The following is a 24,707-nucleotide window of genomic DNA, read 5'->3' on the forward strand; positions in this document are numbered from 1 at the left end:
GAGGATGAGCATGTCACAGCTGGTGTTTAAGGTCTGGGGGCTTTTAGCGTTTCTCTGTCTCACACACAAACAATCTTGTGACTCTGTCCGGATTTATGCTTACGTGAAGATTTACCCAAATTATAAAGGATTATAGCCAGGAAAAGGGAAATTAATTCCTTGAGTCTGAATTTCCCACAGGGCTGAAAAACAGCATAAATAAACATTTCATTGCAACCTTTGGGTTAGAGACAAACTTAGCTCAAATGTAACAGAACATATGCAATACATAGGACCCAGAGCATATGCAATACGCAGGACCAGACAGGAGGCAGCGATTGTTCACATGACCTCTATTCTTGCCAGCGGCTTTAAGGTTGCGGTCTAGATGTGACTTACCCTAACTGCAGAGATGACCCATGGTCAGCACTGCATTTTTGTTTTATTTAGATTCTCTATGTGGAGCGTGGAACGCAGGAAGTGCAGTGGTGAAGGAGTCATGGAGAAGAACGCGCAGTCGAGGTGCACGGCTCAGCTTTTTCTCCATTTAGACCATTCCGCCCTCTCTCTTTCTGACAGTCCCTTTCATCTCAGCTTACACAAAAACCTGACTTTTCTTTATGACTCTTTCTTTCTTCCTTTCTTACCACCAGGGTGTGTGGTGGACTGTCTCACCCCCTTAGGGGAATAAGGGTGGCTTTCAGATTCAGTGTGGAGGTGGCACCTGGGGTGAGAGCTCAGATATATAAAAAGCGTCAGATAACTGGAAATATGAGAATGTTTAAGATTTCTTGGCTTGTTTGTTTGCTTCGCATTTGATGGAACTTAAAAGCGTAGCTGATTTCCTGTTTTAAATTCCCATTGAACATTAAGAAGAAAGCAACTCTAGAGACGAGAGGTCACGCTTTAAATCTTCTGAACGCTTACATTAGTGTGCTATAAGAGAACACTGTCAGTACTCCCACGGGCCTACCCAGGAGTGACTTGAGTTTGGGCTGGACATACCGTCTTATCCGCAAAGAGAGGGCATGAAGTGAGGACACAGCCTCAAGAAAACATCCATCTCCATCTCTGGTTTGCTCTATGCCAAGCCACAGCTGCATTGTGTCTCAAAGTGGTGATTTGTACCTCACAAAGCCTCGCCAGTCAGAATTAGAAAGCTGAGGGAGGACAAGGCAAGTTAGAGAGATGGACAGGCTATTATTAGGTTTCCAGAAGCAGATTCATAATGCTTAAACCACTGGAGAGAAATGGGACATTTGACATGCAATGCTCCCAAAAAATCTGCCATATGCTGTAGTCAAAAATTCACCTACACATTGAATGACATAAAGGCAGTTCACAGCCAAAACGACAGGGGCAATGCGACTCCGTGAACTGATACCAGTCAGGTTCACTAGGTTCTGATTAGACAGGTAAGACTTAAGCTGTGTTGGTGCTTAAATGAGATGTGCATGTTTAATCTCACATGACTATATATTTAAAAAAGGCCCATCATATACTGTACAGCTGCCTGTGTTTGATATGTTCATCAGAAAAGTGATGAGGATAACATAAATTAAAGGCAGCACAGCTACCCACTCTCCATTGCATTTATGTTTAACATTTATATATATATATATATATATATATATATATATATATATATATATATATATATATATATATATATATATATATATATATATATATATATATATATATATATATATATATATATATATATATTATCTGGCTTCCTTTAACTCTTTCTAGCTGTTTTTCAAATGATAAGCAGGACATCTTCAAATGTTTGTCATTTGGAGACTATACCCATGACTATACTGTTTAAACCTGCCTTCCTATGCGTGATGGAGTTTACTTACTCTTTACTTACTTTACTTACCATTTATTTTATTTGTTTTATTTTCTGTGTTTTTATTGAAAATTCAAAAGTTTTTCTTTTAGTTAGGGTGTGGGTTTGGGTTGATGTCCGGTTTCATTAATTGATTAACTACATGGAATATATGAATTAAGGACCATTTAAAATTAACTTAAAACTTAGTTAAGGGGCTCTTTTTACAGACTGTGACAACACGCTTTAACGGTCATCAACATCGTAAATCCTGCAACGTTTTTTTATATTTTCAATTGAAAAAAAAAAAATGTACATTTATAACACTATACTTTGTATTATATTACCTTTGCATCAAAAACAACAACAAAAAAAAAAAACGAGTAAACGCTGCTGTGTATTAGAAATGTTGTTTCTAATACAGCGGCTGTGGGATTGATAAGATATTTTTGATGAAATCCGAGAGCTTTCTGTCCCTCCATAGTCTGCAACGTTATTACCACTTTCGAGCCCCAGAAAGGTAGTAACGACATCGTTAAAATATTCCATGTCACTCCAGTGGTTCAACCTTAATGTTATGAAGCGACAAGAATACTTTTTTTGCGCAAAAAAAGAAAATGAACAAAGGTCTTACGGATTTGGAACGACAAGAAGGTGAGAAATTAATGACAGAATTATCATTTTTGGGTGAACTAACCCTTTAACATCTTTCTCTCTTCTGACTGCCGTTATCAATCTCTCCATTTTTTTCCTCTTTTTGAAAGTTGTGAAAACACTATTGTTGAGTTTTTCTTTTGCTATTTGAAAAATATATTTAATGTAGTCTCTCATTCACCATTATAGAAGTTTTCCCAACTACGACGACTTCGACTTCTGAGAAACAAAAATTTGAAAAGTTCTCATGTGAATACATTTATCCCCTTATAGATAATAGTGTAACAAATAATACAGTTGATATCTTGTGATGTTGAACATTATGATAGATAGGTGGCACTGTCTGGTGACAAAATATCCCAGTGAAGAAAAAATCCTGAAATGGTTTTATATTGTGGCCTGTAAGGTATTTTGCAATTAAAAATGCTATTATTATTATTATTATTATTATTATTATTATTACTTAAATTAAACTGGTCATTTACTGTTCTTCTTACCTTATATATTGCACAACACCAGGAAATCTTTTAAAATGATGTAAACACTTTTTTTGTTTGCCAGGTGTCATTTCTATAGTTTGGCAGATTGAACCAAGACTGAGGAACAAAGATAATAGTGGCACACGTGAGATAATTGTGGCCATGCAGTTATAAGGGTGCTGAGTGGGTTCTGTCAACAACTAGAACCACTTTAATCAGCTTTAACAAGTAAATCAATTGGCACTGTTGCTCCTCCATCATCTCTTTCATCTGTCTCATTCTCTCTATTTCTTTGTGTGTTGCTCTCAATCTCTCTGCCAATCTGTCTCTTCAAAAATTCTTTCATCTTTCAGTCAAGCTATAAATTTACAACCCTCACTTTAACCTGTGTGTGTGTGTGTCTGTGTTAGAACAGCTGCCTCACACATGCAGGTAGTAAGACTCAAGTGCATAAATCCTTCGTTTTATAAAAGATAAATGTTTCAGTCCTATAGCAACAAAACCCATAGTCATTGGATCTCATCTGTCTACTCACCTGCAGACAGACACACAAACTGGTGGAGCATTCTGCAGCCAGACGTTCAGGAGGTTGACATTTAATCACAGTGCCGTTCGAGTCTCCAAAGTCCTCTTGGGGCAAGCTAGTTATTGCTTCTTGATTTAACATAGGTGTCCACATTAGGAAATTACAATCCTATTCTGTGCTGTAGGTTCTCCTCTCTCTCCTGTCTCTCTCAGGCACAGTTTTATGTTCTACCTATTTCTTTTTCCATGTGTCATGCAGAGTCGCAATAAGGTGTTGTTATGGTGACTGGGCCGCTACGAGAGGTCGTTGCTAACCCTGCTGCCACCCCAGAGGAGCTTCTTTTGTGTGCCGTGGTCATTTTTCACTTCCCATCTCTCAGTGAGCTTTGTGGTTGTGAAATAGTAGTCCAATATTAGTTAACCTTCAAATGTCAAGGGACAGATATGGCCCACTAGTCTTACGGAAACCCAAACACACACCTACGCTTTCAAAGACACACAAACACACTCAGTCTCACTTATGTAAAAGCCTCTATTTAGTCTATCCTCTGCTTTTCCTAGGGTGCTTTTGGTAAAAGTACTTACTGAAGAAGTAAACAACACTTCAGGTTATCAATGTTTTGTCTTATGGTCTGCATACTGTTTCAATGCATTGCATTTCTTTTTGTCTCTGGCTCTTTCCACACAAAGTTTTTATTTTATTTTTGTGATGTTAGATCAATTGTTATCTAACAAAATTAACATTTTGTGAAAAGTAGCTTGTTTTAAAGATTGATTTCCATAAATTAAATCACAAAATAATGTCATATTTTTGTATATTATCTTTTGAATTATTATTTTATGTATCAGTAATTACCAAAACATGGTTTAATAATACTTTTATATTTAAATATTATTTTTTATATTTTATACCTCCTGAGGTTGGCAATCAACATTTTTTTATTAATAATACATATATATTATATATTATAAATTTTCCTTTAAGAATTTCCAGGCCTATTTTGTGTCCTGTTTGTGGAAAGTGGCCTCTATAATCTGTAACACTGTCCACAGAGCCAGACGCAGATTACTTTACTATCTACCAGGTCTTTTATTGAGGGTGAGGTATATTACCTGTTAAGTCAGTCTGCGTAAATAAGGGACAAACACAAACTGCTTTGTTGCAGGCTGTGATAAGATCAGAAAGTCAGTGAGGACGATACAGTCAAGAAGGCCTAGAGCTATTGCAAAGAGTGCAATAGGTAGACAGTGAGGAACAAGAGACAAGATGTATGAAAAAGAGATGGAGACAGTCCTGGACATGAGACTGAGCCAGTAGCAGCTTGCATTTTGTGATTATGATCTCAGATGTCCTTTTTTCAGAAGTAAGACAGTAAAGTTAACAGGCTTGGTGGGCAACGTAAGGCTGAAGACTTGGTGTCGACTGCTCTGACGTCCAACTTTCTGTCAGTTATGTTAAACCACTAGTCGAGTCACAACCCGAAAGTTGCTCTGTTAAACAGTCAAAAAATATGCGTACATGACATTTTAGAACTTGTGATACTGTAAATGACGTTTAATTCAGAAAACATTGTACTGAAGGTAAACAAATTATCAATGAACTTGTAATGTCCTATAACACTGTGTCCTAACTGGGCAAAACACTAAAAGGTTTCAGCAACAAAAGTGTTTTTATCACTTGTTACGTTGTAACGATTAGGACACAGTGTAATAGTACGATGTAAAATGTGATCAGTACTTCATAAACAGTCCTATTCTATAATCTGACAATCTGAAAATGAGTTATGACATGTATTTATGTGCACACCCAGTACCAGATGTGTTGTAGTGATTTTGTAGTGCCAATTCTGAGTCACAAAAGGCTTGATCATATTGTACTTTTATATAGTCAGTAAAGTGACCAAACTGGCTTGCTCATTCTCACACTGTCTTTCATCATTAAGATATTTTTAGTTAAAGAACCGAGGCTGTGAAGAGCAGGCAGGTTAATTTGCTGCTGTGTTGACCTTCACCTTAATCTTGACCTTATTCTTTGAAAGCCTATTTCAATATAGTAATGTTAGTCTTAGCTGAGGGAAAGAGGAGTATATGATTTCATGAATTGGGAGTGTGTTTTTAACCATGTTACTGTTAAGACATCCCATTTATCTTAAGGGGCGTTCACACTGGTCCATAAAATACAACACCTCAACAATTGGGTAGCTTTGAGTTCTTTGCAAATATTGTGGTGCTTTTGCTTTTGCTGCAGGGTTTTGTTGTGTTTGAATCATTGGGAGAGGACAGGTGTATAGATAGATATTATGGTGCGTAGACAAGTGTCTAGATAGATACTGTTTACCTGGATGTGACACTGCAGTTCCTGTTAGAGTAGAAGGCATGGTGTTCTTCAATAACGTTGTGTATTAGCGGTGACGGTGGCAGGCGATATCGGCCTGGGTGTGGGGCTGCTGATGATCCCACGTTTCCATTCATCTCCCGCTGCTTCACGGGAGAACCAATGCTGTTCTTCTTTTTGCGAGGCAGTGTGCCATGGATGGAGACGCCCTGGTAGCTGCTAACCGGCATCTCTGCTACGGCAGCCCGTGAGCTCAGCAGATCCATGGAAGATGCGAGCGGGCACTGCCGCCCAACGTGCATGTTCCTGGGCAGACTGGAAAACCTCCCTTCTGCCATCATCCTCAGCTCTGTAAAACAGAAACTAAACATTATATTCAAACTATATTTTAAAATGTAATTTATTCCTGTGATGGCAAAGCTGAATTTTCAGCAGCCATAACTTCAGTGTTCAGTGTCACATCGTTCTTCAAAAATCATTCTGATATGCTGATGAAACATTTCTTATGATTTATTAATGTTGAAAACATACTTTTGTGGAAATCGTGATACATATTTTTCAGGATAACATTTAAAAGAACAGCTTTTATTTTAAATAGCATGTTTTTCTAATAATATAATAGTCTTAACTGTCATTTTGGATCAATTTGTTGTGTATTAAAGTATTAATTTCTAAAAAAAAAAAAAAAAAAAAAAAAAAAGGAAACTTTTGTCTGTCTGGGCATAGTTTTACTCTATTTCCATAACAGGAAGGTATATATAATACTGGCAGTAGTCTGTGTGTATACCTATTATTGACCACACGGATAAGGTGAAATGTTACTGGGTGTTATTTCTTCTGACATTCTTTCAGGTGGTATCAACAGCTAATGTTTATACGAAACCTCCTGCCATGTGTGCCCTGTGGCACAGGTAAATTGGAACGTATCACCTTTTGATAGACCTGTCTCCTGGCAGCAACAGAGAGAAACAAAAAACAGAGACATCTCTCTTAAAGAGAGGGAACTCCGTTCAGTCTGACCGCAAGACTTGCAGATATGTTATGATCTTCCCTTGTTGTCTCCAAACTCATGTTTACTTCAGCATTCCACTGCCACACGAAGACCACTAATTGGTGCAGTGAAAGTGGAGACAGATTTTATGGAATAATGGATAAGATACATTTGAAGGTATCACACTTTTTTTTCAAAGGGATAGTTCAATTGAAAATAAACAGTGGGTGTGTGAGTTCACTGACCCAGACTCTGGATAAGTGTGTGTGAGTGTTGACCCCATTATTCGAAGCGCACATGCACACAGCAGAGCTGGTGTTGCCGTCACCATCTTTTGTCCCTTTTGTGATGAGTGAAACTCAATCTTGGACCCTGACAGCGCCTCTGTTTAAGGTCTGGCATGATCTCATTCCCTTCATAAAGAGGGGGAGCTGATTCCATACTCAGATTCATTCCACAAAGTTCACAGCCATTCCCCAAATGTTCTTCCTCTGCTACATATAACTGTTCATTTAGTTCTGGGTTTGCAGTTCATATTGTTTGTGTTTTCCCATAAATTGCAGTGCAACAGTGAATCCAGGGTCAAAAATGAACACTCGCCGAGTGTTTAACTGTGACTGAAATTTGGCCTTGGTGAGTAAATAAACTGCGTGTTTTATTTAAATAAAAGAAGATGCCCAACATAACAATAGTCTATCCTGGTCCCTTACTGTTTATGTATCTGATGTAAGTAAATCAAATTGTTATAGGAATGGATTATGTGAGAGAATGTTAAGAGAAGGCTCTTACTTTTAGCAATATATAACGCTAGAACCAAATATAGCGGCATTCCTGAGATTACGAGCAGCACACTCGTGATATTTTCATTGTGATATTATTATTTTTGTGTGAGGTTTTACAGACTGTTTAGGATTTGATGAGTCAGCTGCTCCCATCATGATCAACAAGGCGTAGGCACAGGCTTACGATTTATTTTTCAGTTGTAACGGTTATGCTCAGTTATGTCTTGTTTTAGTTTCGTTTCCACTCTGTTTGTTTGTTTCCTGATTTCCTGTGTTCCCTTGTTAGTTTCTCTGGCTGTTATTTGTTACCACACCTGTTTCTGTTCTACTCATCATCTCCCTGCTTTATATACCCTTAGTTTTCCTTAGTTCTTTGTCCGGTCTCGTATATGTTTGATGGTTGTGTTCTACTGAGTATTCTCCGTGATTGTATTGTTAAATTCAGTTTATTTCAGCAAATCTCCTGTGTCGTGTGCTTCCCTGCAGCCTAATGTGACAGCAGTGTAGACAACTTGGTTGATTATAGTGATTATAATAAGAGTGTTATAATATTGTCACATTGTTTGATTATAATTTATTTAAATTTTGTTATCTGCTGCAAAGGTTAAGTATCTTAATTTACTGAAGCATAAAATAACAATTAGAGGTTTTTTATTATTAAATATGTAGCCTATAGACTAAAGACAATGCCATATATAAACAAACAAAATAAATATTTAAATATAAAGAAAATGCAATATATATAGGGGAGGGGGGTTGTGACTTTTTATCCTACAATCCAACCTTTTCTCGCAATTGTGAGTTTACATCTCATAATTCTGACTTTTTTTCCCTCTCGCAATTGCGAGAAAATGTCAAAATTGTCAGCTGATTTTTGTTTTTCTTAGAATTGCAAGCTCATATCTAACAATTTGGATTTTATAACTTTTTAGCAGTTGCGAGATACTGTATAAACTTGTAGCCTAATTGAAAGGGGGAAAAAAAGTCTGATTTCCAAGTTTATATATTCTGACTTATTTCTCAGTTGCTAGTTTGTCTCACAATTCAGACTTCATAACTCACAACTGCAAATTTATATTTCGCAATTGTAAGAAATAAAGTAAACATGCAATTGTGAGGAAAAAAAATCTGAATTGTGAGATAAAAAGTCACATTACCTTTTTTAATCCGTAGCGGAACCAGCTTCCATAGGAATTACGGTTTTATGGTCAGTAAAAATTATTCATAAGTTTTCTCAATTTATCCACCAGTGCACAGTGTGACAGTTAATTTTGGTCCATGAGTGCATCAGTGGAGAATGGAAAGACATGGAAACTCCCTGGTAAAGCCCTGTCGGGGTGTTTGAACCTGCAAACTAACCACAGTCACCTCCGCTCCCCCAAAAATGTTCTTATCCATGACCACCAACGTCCTGAATCAGTTTATCATGTGACTGTGCTCTTTTAATGCTGTTCTTCAGGATAATTTTAGATTTAACAAACCCTAAGATAACAGTTGTGCTGGTCCTTCTGTTCTTAAAGAATAAGAAAATATGTGCTTAATCAGACTACAGCTGTCACACACCTGTAAATACTCTTACTCTTTTCATAGTCTGGGTGTTCTGGTGTATAATGACTAGATCCACACAGCGGGTTTTTAATGGTTTGATCAGGGCACTTTGCAATGTTATGAAATCCCTCTATGAATACCTCAGCTGTATATTTATGCACCTGGAGCACCTGTGCGCTGTCCTGGGGCCCTGAAACACGAGACACCATTCACTGGTGCTGTTTTCATGTGGTGTGTAATGGCTAGGAGACATTAAAATCCACAGATCAGTGTTACTGAGTTATCATCCTGGCTAGTCAGGAATCCCCTTTTGGTTTCAGATTAGTTTGTCTCACATGTCTCAGAGTGTGAGGGATAGTCATGCTCCTCTGAGAAGGCAGATCTGGACTTCCTGTGTCAGGGGAAGTGAGGGGTCTGAGTCATAATACTCATACACTGGTGATTTTAGGAGGGCAACTGTGACCTTACTAAAAATAAAAATACAGTTGAAAAAGCTGGCATGCTCATATCAGATTTTTTTAAGGGATCATATTTTAAAGGAGGCAGACCCTCCAGGTCCCTGAGGGAGGCCATTTATATAAGTATGATTATAAATCTTTCCTTCAGCATACATATTTCACAGGTGATTGTGATTTAAAGGGATAGTTTACCTAAAGCTACAAAATTATTCCAGCATTTATTCACACTCTTTCGAAATCAATCTTAAAAACATTTACTGTTTAGAAGAAAAATAAGAAATAAATACAGGGATTAGAATGACATGAAAGTGAGTATGTGATGACCATTTTTATGTGTTCGTGAATTTTTCTGCAAGACTTTCTTCTAATAAATGATAAGGCCTTACTGAGGTAACAAGGCAATCAAATCACACTCATGTGCATTTAAACAGCAAGTGTTCGGTGTAAAATGTAATTGGCTTCAGCTATGGACGATGAGACGTCTCATCATTGACCACTACAGTCTTAAACTTAAATCAATGCTTTTTAATTATACCCATCGTTGAGGATCGATGAACTTGAGTCGGTCAAAACTGAGAAAATCTCTAGTCTTATTGATTTCATCAGTCTATTTCTTTACTTTTAAATGACTAAGCACAATTGATTTTTGCTTTACTTTGGTTCAACTACTTTTGGTTCAACTACTAAGTTTTTTTTTAGTCAAATTCTGAAAGTCCTCAGTATATTTTCTCTGTACTTTATACACCCCTACTGAAAGAAGAAAGCTGAAAAGTTTGAAAAGTTTATATGGTTGTGAGCACTGTCTTATATTGTTAAATATTTCAATAGCAGCAATGTGTAATATGTGTAACATGGACACTATAATGTAAAATATCTTGTAACTATTACATAAACAAACTACTCCTTGTAAAAGGAATCTTAAACACAAGAGATTTCCCTGCTCCTGCTCTCAGCCCAGGTCAAAAGGCCACTGTAAGCTAACTTGGTGTCTAAGAGCTCTGCATGGTGTAATTTTCAACATTTCAGCACCCAGTGAGGCAGAAAGACAGCTGTCAGCACTGCAGATATGCAGAACGGGTCCCCTGTGGCTCTGGATTACATATGCTAAACAATTAAACCGTTTACTTTCACTTCCACCCCAGAGGTCATGAATATGCAAAACGCTCATTAAACGGTTCTTAATCAATGCTTTGCTCTTTTATTTTCTCTGTAGACTCCCTATTGATTATCCAGTTCTTTCTCAAGTGCTTGTTCTATTCTAGACTGACATGCCATCATATGACCTCACTTCAAAATGTCAATCACAGTAGCCCATTCTCTCTCTCATTCAATCCTGAAAGCACCGCTAGTTTCTGGCTGACATCACCCCCTATATCAAACACACTTATTTGCCTCTGGCTAATACAATGTCATGTTTAAGAATGTTAAATATGCCTCCAGGAAAGCATATCTTATTCTTTTTTTAGGCTGGTTTATACACAGATTACAGGGATAATTTGCCCTTCGAAAATTCGAAAAAGTATTGTCATCACTTATTCTTCCTCATGTTGTTCCAAAACTCTGACATACTTTCTCTTGTGGAACACCAAAAAAAGAAGTTTATCAAGATGTTGCTCTTTTTAATACAATGAAAATGGATGGCGACCGGGGGTTCTTTTTTTTTTTCTTCAGAAAACAAAAAACAAAAAAGCTTAATAAAAGTAGCCTATGAAACGTATTCCAAGTCTTCTGAATCCATCCAATAACTGACTAATAGACTAATAGCACTTAAAATAGTGCATAGAAAAGGGGTATAGATGTAGGAATTGTACTGGTTACAATAACAATCAGAGACAAGGTCACACTGGGTGTTTTTTATACTCAAAATGTGCATGTAATACAAACAAGACTCTCACAGCAAAAAGGTTAAATATATGAAGGAGGAGAATTCTCTGCGCATTTCAAAACAACAAGACAACTATTCTCACCCTGGCCCTTTCACCGTCCAGCCATCCCCCACAGGAGTTGGTGGGAGTCTCGTGAATAATGCAGTTCTCCTTTAATTAATTCAAACCTGCTTACAGAACACAAAGACCCGAGTGAGAGGAGAGCAAGTGTAGGGTTTAAAGAGCTCTTAACACACAGCCATGCATCAACCATGATGGCCTGAAGGAGTGGAGAACACATTCTGTAGTTCCAATAGAATCAACCAATGAACTGTAGAACCAAAGTGCATGCGGAACAAAGTTAGAAGAATGGAGCAGCTTCACAACAAGTTAAGATGTTTGACATGGTGTCGACTTCCACAGAAAATTGTTTTGTTATTCGTGCTGTGAAGTTGTTTGAATTGTCCTTTTAGTGGTGTGATTATTATAGGGATATCACCGTCTGGTTATTCTGGCATAATTCCTGTGGTCACGTCCTATAGGTCACATTCCTGGTATCCCTGCTGCCTGGTTTATGTGAGAGTTACCAAGTGTGCTGACTTTAAATGGTCATGGCAAAAGTTGGACTTTGGACAGACAGGGTTAGTACGCCATTTTTGGCTCCATTGACAGCTATTTAATTAACACTGTGAAGGCCCAGAAAGGTATGAAAAACATTGTGGTTCAACCTTAATTTTATGAATCTACGAGAATACTTTTTGTGTGCCAAAAAAACAAAATATCGACTTTATTCAGTAATTTCTTCTCTTCTGTCTCAGTCTCCGGCGCGCGTTCATGAGAGCACCATGACGCATGTGCGCGCGCGCGCGCGTGTGTGTGTGTGTGTGTGTGTGGTGATGACGCAGGAATTGGTGTTATGACATATGACCTACAAGTAGAGGAAGGCGTCACGCAAGCGTTGTGGTGCTTTCATGAACGTGTGTCGGAGACTGATACAGAAGAGAGGAAATGACTGAATAAAGTCGATATTTTGTTTTTTCGTTGCTTCATAAAATTAAGGTTGAACCAATGTAGTCACATGGACTATTTTAACGATGTCTTTCCTACCTTTTTTTTTATAAATTTTTGTTAATTAAATAGCTGTCAATGGAGCCCCTCCTGAGGATTTCAACAAAAATATCTTAATTTGTGTTCAGAAGATGAACAAAGGTCTTTCGGGTTTGAGTACACCCAAAAATGTATTAATTACTCTCATTAATTACTCACCCTCATGTCGTTTCACACCTGTAAGACTTTTGTTCATCTTCAGAACACAAATGAAGATCTTTTTGATGGCACTTCAAAAAGCTCATAAAGAGATTGTAAAAATATGAATTGTGCGGTTTAGTCCAAATTTTCTGAAGAGACTTGATCGACATATAAAGATATGATGAACAGATTTAATTTAGGCTTTTATTCACTTATTTATTCCTTTAAACATTGATTAGCAAACATTAACAGAAGCTCAACCGAACCTGCTTGACACACAAGAATGAACCTCATTCACTCTTAACCCGAATTAGTTGACTTTACTCACAAATTGCGAGGAAACCCGTTGCCTTATACCACTTTAGTTTTTACACAAGCAGAAACTAAACATGTTGAGTTGTATTAACATATATCCCTAACCTTTTACACAAGCTGAAACTAAACATGTTATGTTGTATTTACATGGTTTAGGATAATAGGTTTACTATTTGGTACCCAGCATGCATTGCAAGTATCACCATTGTTGAGATTCATATACAATTCCGTTGGATTTTCTGCTGGAAAATAACAGCAAAAGTCAAGTGCTATTGACTTTAGTGACTTATAATCTCTATTGATAACAGCATTAATAGGCAGTTACAATCGATTGATCAGTTTACTCTTGGCTTTTTGCTATAACTATTGTGCCTTTCAAAGTCACAGTTAAAGCAGCCACAGATAATATAATGTTTAAATGTCACAGGCAAGAGTCCAACTAAAGCCAACACCTTTCACCATCATGGTGACTACAAATGAAACTAAATAATCAACATCTAAACCTCTGTTGATTCTCAACAAGATCTTTTGTAGACGTCTGACAGAAATAAAGTCAGTCTGTTTAGTAATAAGTTAAGCTGGTAATGTTCGACTCTTCGGTTCAAAATTTAAATGGCGCACTCTGCGCACCGTCACCTGTTTAAATAGGCCACGCCCCTCCCTTACAAAAGCTTAACATAGCGAGTTATCTTAGCTTAACATGATTAGTGCAATGAATCTTTCAGCTAAATAGTACAAACAACTAATGTTGTTTAGTAATGATAGCAGGTTTTTACTAAACATAAAAGAATAAGTAATGATTACTCGTAAGTTTAATTAGAAACAAAATCTGGGTTTACAGTGTTGGTTCTCGCACGTCACGCGAACATTCCGTTTACCACAACTGATGTGTGAGTTGATGAATGTTTCAATGTGAATATAAAAGCCAAAATTCAATCTGTTCATCATATAAAGTGATTGTGTCTCTAGAAATTTTGGACAAAACCGCTCAACTTATATAGATTAGTTTATGATCTCTTTATGAACTGTTTGAAAGTTTCACCAAAAAGATCTTCATTTGTTTTCCGAAGATAAACGAAAGTCTTACGGGTTTGAGACGTGGACGTGGCGGTGAGTAATTAATGACAGAATTTGGATTTTTGGAAATTTGGAACTATCCCTATGTAAAATGTACATTACCATTGAAAAGTTTGGGGTCAGTAGGATTTGTAAAAAAAATAATAATAATACCTTTGTTTATTCAGGTTGCATTAAATTGTTTAAATGTGACATTAATGACATTTACATTGCACCACAACATCCACAAAAATATTAAGCAGAACAACTGTTTTCAACATTGATAACCAAGCCTATTAGAATGATTTCTGAAGGATCATGTGACACTGATGGCTGGGGTAATGGCTGCCGAACATTCAGCTATGCAATCACAGGAATAAATTACATTTTAAAATATATATTTAAAAATAAAACAGTCATTTTAAATTGTATTAATATTTCACAATATTTTTACTGACCCCAAACTATTGAACGGTAATGTATGTCTTGAAGCAAAACAATCTGAGAACTACTAGTCTAGATTTTGTAGAGTGAGAGTTCTAGTACTTCCTGTATGACATCACTGTGTTTCTCTCATTGATTGAGGGTCCCATTGTCACTGACAATAGCAGTAAAGCAAAAGGAGACAAAACAACCAAGAATGCACCATAGTTCCCTCAATGCGGACCACTCGGCTGCACACAGAGCGATGAACATATGGGCAACAATACATCAACATCTCTCCTCCGCCCCCCATGACAGACACAACACTTTCTACTTCAACTCGGACTCCCTTACCAGTAGTCAACATCCACAAATCAGGCCTGAGTGGTTCATTACGCAGTCCCATCGCTAAGGCTTATCAAAATAGGAAGTGTGGAAATCCACACAGACTTGTGAACACACCACACGCCCATTCACTGAAGGCGTGGAGTCAGCGGTCACATCCGTCTCTCTCAGCTCTATGTGCTAAAAGTAGATCCTTTAAGATCTACCATTCCAATCACATGCAACACGACTGCTCCCTAATTACTGTAATGAGCATGTTGAGAGGAAAACACTACACACAAACAAACGGCAAGAGCAACGAAGGGAGGACAGAATGAGACCAAAACAGAAAAGGGTGTCAGTTCCTCTGCTGTATATTTTGTTTTTTAATATGCAAGTTTTTAATAGTTATTGAGTGTTTACATGCACAATCCATTGATTATGCTAAATAAGATGACAAGATTTTATCAAGGAATGGTCACATCAACACCTTTTCTGCGTTTTAATGCCCTTATTCGATATGTGCATTTCTGTGGACATTTTGGCCAGACCAGAAACAATTTTTATGTTAACATTATTTTATTTTTTTAATGATGTGCTTTTTTATATTTTGTTGTTCTTGTTATAAAAGTAAAATATACTACTAATAATAATAGAGACTAGCCAAAAATACTAATTTCATAGCTTTCTCTTTTACAGTCATCAACAGTCAAGCAATAGTCAATCTTTAATGGACCCTTCTTTTGTTGAGCAGGAAGGGGTGAGCGGAGATGTCAAGCCTCAACCCTCCTGCTACCCGATGTGACCCGCAGTGCTGTATTCAGCCTGTGAGTCGACTAGTGAGATTTGTGGCATGTTAATCACAAATGTATTAAAGTCCTCAGCAGTGGCTGCTACTGTTTTCCACATGAGCAACTCCAAAGACAATAGATGCTGCTGCTGCGAAACTTTATAAAACACACACACCCCTCCTCACAACAGCTACTGTCAGCTACTGAATCTAACACACGAAGTGTCACAGACAGTTTACAAGCTTAGACAATCATAAATGGCATTTTTTGTTGTTCAAAGAGCCAAAGTTATATATATATATATATATATATATATATATAATGCAAAAAAAAGTGTTATTTTTCTTACCTGGCTTAAGGTTATGGTTTCTCCAGGTATGTAAAAACCGAATATTCTCCTTATGCAGTCTGTAAGAGTTTCACAGTTTCACACCAAGCATAGCGATCTAGTGCACAGATTCACACTGATGGACAACAAGACGTGCGTGAATGACAATCCTGTTATGTTGCCACTGACCTCCCACTATGAACTGTGCCGGTGTTTTTCAAGCAGTCTTACAATCTCCTCCAAGTCTCTCTCTCTCTCACACACTCTCTCTCTCTCTCTCTCTCTCTCTCTCCTAAGTTCAGCCCCCAAAGGAGTGATTTAGGATTTCCCAGACACACCCTCTCCAATGGGCGGAACTTGAGGAGTCATCTCATAACCGACTAGCCGGCCCCTGCCCCCAGCAGCTTTCTCCTCTGTCTTGTGTCCAGTCCGCACATTACTGGCCCCTTTTTGTTCAAGTTAACTTTTTGAACAAGTATCACAGTTTCTGTTATGTGTGAAAGTAATACTAACAATTGAAATAACTGAAGAACTGAAATAGTCCTCTTTAGACTATCGAAATCACTTTGCAACTAAATCTCATTAATTTGCAACTACATGTAAACTAACTCTCAGAGTATTAGTAGACTGTTAGGTTAGGGTTAGGAGAATAAGTTGACATGTACTTGCATTTACTTACAGTCAGTAGAGTGTTGGGGGACCATCAAAATAAAGTGGTAGCAGAAATTAAGCAGACAGTCAACTAATACTCTAATGAGTGGTGGTTGACATGCAGCTACTTATAGTTAGTAGAATGTCTAAAGTGGACTATCAAAATAAATGCTGCGTCACAATTTGCATACTATCCGTCCTAAATAGTCTTCCAAATTAGAATTAATGTGTCCCAAATCGTAGTATTTTAAAGTGAGTATTCCAAAGTATTCAACGTGCTACTACATTTCTCTCAGATATGGTTGTAAATTAAATTAAATTGAATGTGGAGGATTTTAACTGTGGATACTTTTAGGGCATAGTATAAGTAGGCAAATTGGGTCTCAGCAAAAGTGTTACCAAATGCTTTTTCAGAAATGGCTAATCGGAATAGCTAAATGTTTTTTTTTTTACTGTTGTCTCTGAGGAACAGAATTTCCCGTCTCATTGTCCTTGGATTCCTCTTCATTGTCAGTGGGACGATAACAAATGACAAAGGCAGGGTTCCTTCCCCAATGATTCAGGCAGAGAGATGGGGCGCGGTGTGATCTGACTAAAGGCTAAGGAGAGCGTGATGATCATGCAGGTGATTCAAAGGTTTGTTTTGTCACTCAGTTACCATCTGAATGTTGTGCAAAACATTGGAACACCTGCCAATGCAGCTCCAAAATCCTCACATAACAATAGATACACATAACATGCACAACAATAGCTATCTTCTATGGGTGCTGTGCAGTTATATACACAGTTTGCTAAATTAACAGATGTTTCATGTCTATATTGTTTTTTTAGGATGAGTGGTACATTTTACTGACCAATCAGTATCTCAAACCAAAACTATCCATTTTATAATAAAGATTCTAGTGTTGTAGAGTTCCATTTACATACCAAAAGTGCATAAACACTAGTGCCACAAAATGAACCCTCTACTAACAAAGTGTGTGCACTGAAAAGGAGACATCTGGATTGAAATAGGCCTCCTTAAGTTACAGCACACCTGCCTAGAATACCATTTGTCAAAGTGTTGAAACATTGTCATAAAATATATATATACATCTGTCAAAGACACCACTCAAAGTGCTATTATCAATCTTTGGCTCTGTGCAATTAAACATGCACACTTTGAAATAGAGCGTTTATGATGTGACACAGGCAATAGATCACTAAAAGGGAAGAGTTATGGTGAGTGTGTCAGCATGTCTGGCTTGTTCAGCCCTGGTGTCCAAATATGGTAGACGCAACCAAAGATAACAATATCCGTAACAAATGAATGGCAAAGTCTGGCAAAACACATTCACATTAAGTAAATTCGGATTGGATGAGCCACATTTGAAGTCCTGGTAAAATAGCTGTGGCCGCACATCAACTGATTCACATTAATGCAATTGCAATGTTGCTTAACAACAGTAATTAACTCTGTTTTAACTTGAAAAACAACTCGCTATAATAACAAGTTCTTCTTCAACTTGACTTGTTTTTTCTCCTTACTCCATGTTTCTTTGTCACTCACGCGTGTAACATAAAGCAGAACTGCCTGCTGCTTGTGATATCAATGTCTCTACTGTGGTCAGAATTGCAAAATCTCTAGCGCTTGACACATTTCCACTATTGCATGGCATTTACCTTTATGAGGGCCAGCCCTAATGCCAGTGATTGAGAGCAGACATTCTTTGATTTAATCTGATGATCTCATCTCCTTAGGCACCTTAACATGGAGTCAGCATGCCTGGCCGGACCACCTTCAGCCCCCAGCAGAGCAGAGCAAAGCAGCTCCGACTGGAGGAGGAGGGATGGTCACAGAAGACACAAGTAAAGAGCAACGATACATAGCGCTTTGTTTGTAACCATGTGTCTGATGTAATCTGACCTCAGTGATTACAATGTTAGCTTTTTTTTTTTTTTTTTTTTTTTTAAGAAAAAAAAAAATGAAAGTATGTCCTCATGACTGGAATTTTTGCGATTTTTGTTTTCCTCGCAGCATCAAATATGAGATTGTTATAAGTGTTATGTTGCAGTTCCCAATAAAGAAACAAGCAAACTAGTAAGTAACTGTTTTTTACTTACCAAAGCTAATTTTTCTATTATTTGAAGCTTGGTGAATAATTCTTAATCGTGTGGAAATATTTTTATATGTACATACAAATAAAAGAGATGAAAGATGGAAGCACATCTTTGACTTTGTGCTGCCAAATGTCTTTCAGAATGCCTCAAGATGGACACAGGAAGTGTCCCTCAGAAGGGATCTAGAGCTTGTCTAATTATTTTCTTCTTATCTCTGTTTTTGTGAAAGGGAACGTGTTGCTTGTCTTCATTCTGCTGGTTCCACTCAAGGCTGAACAGTTATCAAAGTATGAAATGTAAACTGTCTCGCCCAATTCCACAACATGTAATCATGTTTTCAACAGGAAAATATTAATTTCCTCTCATGACTGATTTTCTGAATCATAAAACCGTGGACTGTATACGTGATGTGATAATCATTATTTATACACTGACTTTTACAAACTTTACCACTAAGCTCAGTCTTTTAAGAATCTTTATAAAGTCATTAAGAGGGTAATGGTGCATGCATAATTCCATTGTATACCCTGGGAGACTAACTATAAAGCCTTATTAAACTGTTACTGGATAAAACCCATGTTAAAATTGAGCAACAACTTGCTCCAGTCTTATCAGCTTTATCGTATCGTGCCTCAGATAAACATGATGTGGGATCTGCTTGTCATGGCTGGTATTTTCCAACACCGGCACCATCAGCAGTGAGCAATGAGCATCACTACATCTGACCTCTCGGTTTACAGTCTAGCTGTCATCAGGGGGAGTTTAGCTGCCACTTACACATGGACAAGCACGGTCATATTGATGGACTAAATGGCCACTGGTGGCTGGTTGTCCGGTTCCTGCATTCTTACTTGCATAAGTGTAACTCTATTCCAGGTCGCTGGATAAATATGGAGTGAAAGTAAAATTATCTTTACTAAGAAAGAAACTTCATATATACTGTGTATTCTAAGTAGACGACATATTTCAAATTCATATGGTAAGCTCACATAATTTTAAAAATGACTTTCTAGAGATTTTGTCAAAATGACATTTATTAAGATTCTATAATTTTTCATTGGGGAACAACTGATACCACATATTAAAAAAACAGGTAATCCCATGTGATGTTTTTCAAAGTAAAATGGGATGTTTAATAAAGAAAATAGAAAATAGGCAGAACTTAATTTTATCCATCTGGATTGTAAAAAGTGATCTCTATATGACAGGTGGTTGGGCAGCTTAAAAATTAAGAGGTCTTGACCATGTCAGCTAAACAAGAAAAGCTGTGTCAGAGGTGGAGCAAGTTTTAATTATACATAATCCAAAGATTTTTTTGTCTCTTTTTTTAATTTGTCTTCGGACTAACATGCATTGATGAATCATTCACAGTAAAACCAAAAACATGCACTAAGAAAGTAAGAAATCAGTCATTTTTTATTTTATAATGTCTTCTATAATATAATTTTATAATGTATAATGTAATTTGTGTTTTTGCATTAAATCAAATATTGCGTCAGCAATACTATACTAGAGACTTTGGGCATGTTGTCGAACTTGGCAGAATGCCAGCACAACCCTCCTGCTAAACCTATTTAAACATTGTTCAGAGGAGTAATGAACACTTTCTACAGGTCACATTTGTCTAGCAGACAAGAGAGCTTAATGCAGGTATCTGAAAAGCTTTTCACAGAGCAGCAGCAATGGCTACTTTATGTCCCAGTATCATCCGTCATGATTTATTTTGGACATGTATTCAATTTCAAAACAGAGTTTTTTAAAGAGGGGGCCCAGCTGTTCCTTCTGGCTGGGAAATGTGTTTACATGTATGAAATGCTGGCACTGAGCTGGATGTGACTGAAGGGTGAAGGAGCAGTATGCCAGCTCTACTCTCACACCCAGTGTGAGCACAAGGACAGGGAAGAGTTTTCCCACAAAACTCCCTAGAAACGCCCAGAATATATCCAAGAGACACCCTGGGCTTTCATCTGACTGTGTTGAGTTTTCTCACGTTTTCTCACAGGATCAACCCTGGCTCTCAAAATATTTACGATTCTGCTGCTTCTTTTTTTTCTAATGCTTATGCAGGATTAGGCTTTACAAAACACCCAAAGTGCTTAATGAAAGAACTGCATAACTGGGATTTAATTTGAGTATATATATACTCTGTAATTTAACCATTTTCATGCGTAGTCTTCATCTTAGTTTCTGCAAAAAACTAAAAAATGAATTACGTAATAAGTAAAATAATAATAAACAAAATTATGAAACCTACCTAGAATGATTAATTGCTAACCTTGGCTATTATGTAGCTCAGAACTGCTTATGTATGGAATTTTTTATATGTGGTGGCATCCCTTTGAATGAATCTCCAGTCTGCACTGAGAGCATGGAAGGCAGTGAGCCAACCACCCATTTAATAGCATGCTTTATTTAATAGTATACTCCAGCCTTCTACACAAGAGCAGCCTGTCATCATTGAACATCACTGCAATGCCGTGCTCCAAATACATGTGAGTACTGTTTATGCACTGACACGTTTTTCAACTACACAAAAGGCTCCGACTAAAATACAGTAGTGCCTGAATTGTCTTTTAAACTAAACATCTCTGTGTTCAACAGATGACACAGGTTTGGCACAACATGAGGGTGAGTAAATAAATGACAGACCTTTTATTTTTGGGGGCAACTGGATTCTTAATGCTTTTCAAATATGCACTTTTACAGGTAGAAATGCTTGGGAAATTGATTTCAAACAACTACCTATAATAAAGTAAAAACATAAAATAGTTCATGTGAACTGATTTTTATGGGAAATTGTAGTGTTTTGATGAATAAATAAATAAGCTTAAATAAAAAATATACTTTTTGTATGTAGTATAAAATTTGAAAACAGTTGTTACAATAATTTTGCTAGCTGTCTTGGAGAAAACCACGTTTTCTTATGAAACTATCAAGATCTCTCACAAGGCCGCAGCAGTGGACTGTACCTCTCTTTGAATGGAGCATGGTGGTCTATGAAATTGCATGTGTAACATTTGCATTTCTCACAGGAAGTGAGGACTACAGGGGTTGAATGGAGACACTACTAGAATAGGCTGTTAAAGTTGTTGAAACTGGTTTAATCAGACCACCTATTGAGTCCTCAAACAGCCCAAACTTTTTAGGAAAACAATAGTTATTGTCCTCAAGCACGGGACCATGCCAGTCAAGACCAGACGTCTTTTAACCACTCACTATACCAGAATACTACGTTTTCAGACTACTTAAAACTATTGCCTGTGTTGTAAACAAAAGTTTGTGTTACAGACTGCTTGATTTGTAGGATAAAATAATCCATGCATTTGTTCAAAAGCTGTTCAAAACTTTTCCTTAAGGTTACAAAGCTTGGAGACCATTTTATTTGCAAGCTCGCTGATCCAAGATATCTAATTCAACAGCCCATTTTCAAAAGTGTCAGAGTCTCTATAGCAATGGAGTCGAGGTAGTATGTTATGCCTGGGAAACGAGCCTCAGCCTGTCAGCCCAGTGTTTGTGTGTGTGTGTGTGTGTCTTGACATGCTTTTTAAGGACTTAATTACACACAGTGGAGGGGTGCCCCCACAGCAACGCTGACTGCCGGGATTACGGGATGGGCGAAAGAGTTTATAATCACCTGGCAGCTCCTGCACACAGCAGCGTGTGTCTGCTCCTTCTCTACATAGACACGCGTCTGTGTCTGTTTGATGGAAGGTTAGGGGTGGCAGTGTTGCCAGATTTTGCTAAAAAGAAACAAGCAAATTGGTATGAAAACAAGCTCAGAATAAACAACCTGCCTCATCCAAAATAAGCGACAAGTCATTTTTTCGTGCTCTCGTGTGGGTGACGCATGCTAATCTTATTTATTATAGAATAAACTTGGAGTTAAGACTTATTTTTAATGCATCATGCTCCAAATTTTTTCTTTTTTTAATACATACAACGGGCCAACAAAATCAATAATTAAATCTTTTTGTATTTGTTTATCAGTGGGTTAGAAGAGGGCCTGAGAAAGGCAGAAACATGGAAGAAAAGGAGAAGCAAACTATATGATTAATGACACAAAGTAAACCTTGGCTCAAATGGCAGGTGGGAATTTTTCATGATGGCTATTATTGTTCGTTCATAATTGTGGGGAAGCACTATCAACACCAAATACGTGACAGTATTTTGTAAATAAACCCCATAAGAATGCAGCCTGCATTCTTTATATTTATAAGCGACCAGAGTCCAAATTCAGAGTCACTTATAATAACTCATTTTTAACTTAACATTCCATGTTTTTTCAAAGCAGCTTTACAGAATATTTGGACTTAATGTTTAAAGCCACACATGAGTGACACTGGTGAGGGGAAAAATGTTTACACTGAATGTACTTGTGCTAGTGATACCGTTTTCAGTCTGTTAGTAAGACAATGTCTAAACTGTAAGGATAATGATTAGGCCTAGTTTAGTTTTTGAAGTCCATCCTAATATAAGCAGACATGGCAACACTGAGAGGTGTATAGTCAGTCGGAAGGATGTCTGTGTGAGTGTGCGGAAACAAGTCCATTCGTGACTCACTATCTGTGTTGACAGTAAATGCTTCTTATGTTTCTGAGTGTTCTCTGATGAACCGTAATCTCTATAATTTCAGCAAACTGACGAGCTGCGTATTGCTTTCAAGGCTTCAAGGTGACTCCTCAGAGATCTTGAGGATAGCATAATTATGTTTATCTCATATGAAAACTTTGCCACCAAGCTGAGTTGGCGTCAAGCTTATATAGACACTACCATTACACACACACAATACTCGACAAGGGGATCTGTCCTGAACTCCAATGCTTCGTTTTGTGAACTAATCCATGTTGATTTGACCCCATATGTATTTGTCCCTGAGCATAATGTGCCTGTGGCTTTGTCCTGAACTCTTCTCCCACATGCAGGCTTGCTGTGATTAATGAAGCTCTTCAGTGCTGGTCTCTACGCATGGACAGACATAGTCACAGGCTGTCCAGTACAAGCAGGGCTTCAGAGACAAGAGGACAGGAACCGCAGAATCAGCCCAGCTAGAGAAAACATCCATGAAGAGATAAGCTCCTGCTTCTGTTTTTACACCACTGGTTCATGAGGAGGTGTGTGCATACTGCATAGAGAGGGATACTTTAATGACTGGTTTAGTCCTTGAGTTTAATGATTCTGTTACACCTTTTGTATTTTAAAAAGCCCATAAAAGTAGCAGAAGGCCAGTCAGTTCAGTCAGTGGCCATCCGGCAGCTATTGTCTATGTAGGAGATAGACATACAAGTACAGCTTCTATCTACACAGCTTTTCCAAAGTTTGGGGCAGGTAAGATTTTTTTTTCTTCTAAGAAATTATAACATTTATTCAGGAAATACACATTAAGTTTAATCGACAGTAAAGACATTTATAATGTTACAAATGATTTCCATTTCAAACAAATGTCTGCCTGCTATAAAGTGTAGAACTGAAGAGCTGGATTTATAAGTTTGTGGCATTTTAAGACATTTAGGCTCAATCCCAATTCACCCCTTGCCCCTACCCCTTGGCCCTATACCCCTCCATTTTTGCGCGTTCCCGTGAAGGGGTAGGGCTGTCTCGATTCTCTTTTGCTTGGAGGGGTAGGGGTAGGGGGAAGGGCCATATAGCCCTTGAAACGAAGATTTTTCGGGACCACACATCAAACGAAGGGGTATGAGAAATGTACCTGCATACACCGGCTACAGAGGCAACATGACTGCCAATAATCATTTTCTTTATGTCACATTCAATCTTGTGTTCATATTTACGGGCATGTTCTTCAAAGAAACGTTTGCAAAAAAATCGCTGAAGTTCATTAACGATAGTCCCGCAACATATTTTCATGTCTGATAACTGGTGCATGCAATTGCGGCAGGGAATTGGCTTATCTTTTACCGTACGTCTGCTATGAACGCATTGTTTTCTTGTGGTTATATGTGAACACGATATAAACGAACAGTGCTTACACAGTTTCGTGCTTTTTGCAACATGATCAACCAGTCT

At 37.6% G+C, this 24,707-nt stretch overlaps 1 protein-coding gene across 4 annotated transcripts in view; it reads right to left on the reverse strand.

The window, feature by feature from the left end:
* Positions 1–24,707, reverse strand: part of bcar3 (BCAR3 adaptor protein, NSP family member) — a 69,451-nt gene that overhangs the window by 30,540 nt on the left and 14,204 nt on the right. The window contains exons 1-2 of one of the 4 annotated variants that reach the window (XM_081348335.1): positions 15,957–16,173; positions 5,810–6,155 (exon numbers count right to left, since the gene is read on the reverse strand). In XM_081348335.1, coding sequence (XP_081204461.1) covers positions 5,810–6,147 — 338 coding nt within the window. In that variant the 5' untranslated portion in view covers positions 6,148–6,155; positions 15,957–16,173. Of the gene's footprint in view, positions 1–984; positions 1,140–3,481; positions 3,843–5,809; positions 6,156–15,956; positions 16,174–24,707 lie in introns of those variants that run through there. The other 3 variants (XM_081348336.1, XM_081348334.1, XM_081348338.1) reach the window with 3 other exon arrangements.

Source organism: Scardinius erythrophthalmus (genome assembly GCF_964197995.2).
Source record: "Scardinius erythrophthalmus genome assembly, chromosome: 20".
Classification (NCBI taxonomy): domain Eukaryota; kingdom Metazoa; phylum Chordata; class Actinopteri; order Cypriniformes; family Leuciscidae; genus Scardinius; species Scardinius erythrophthalmus.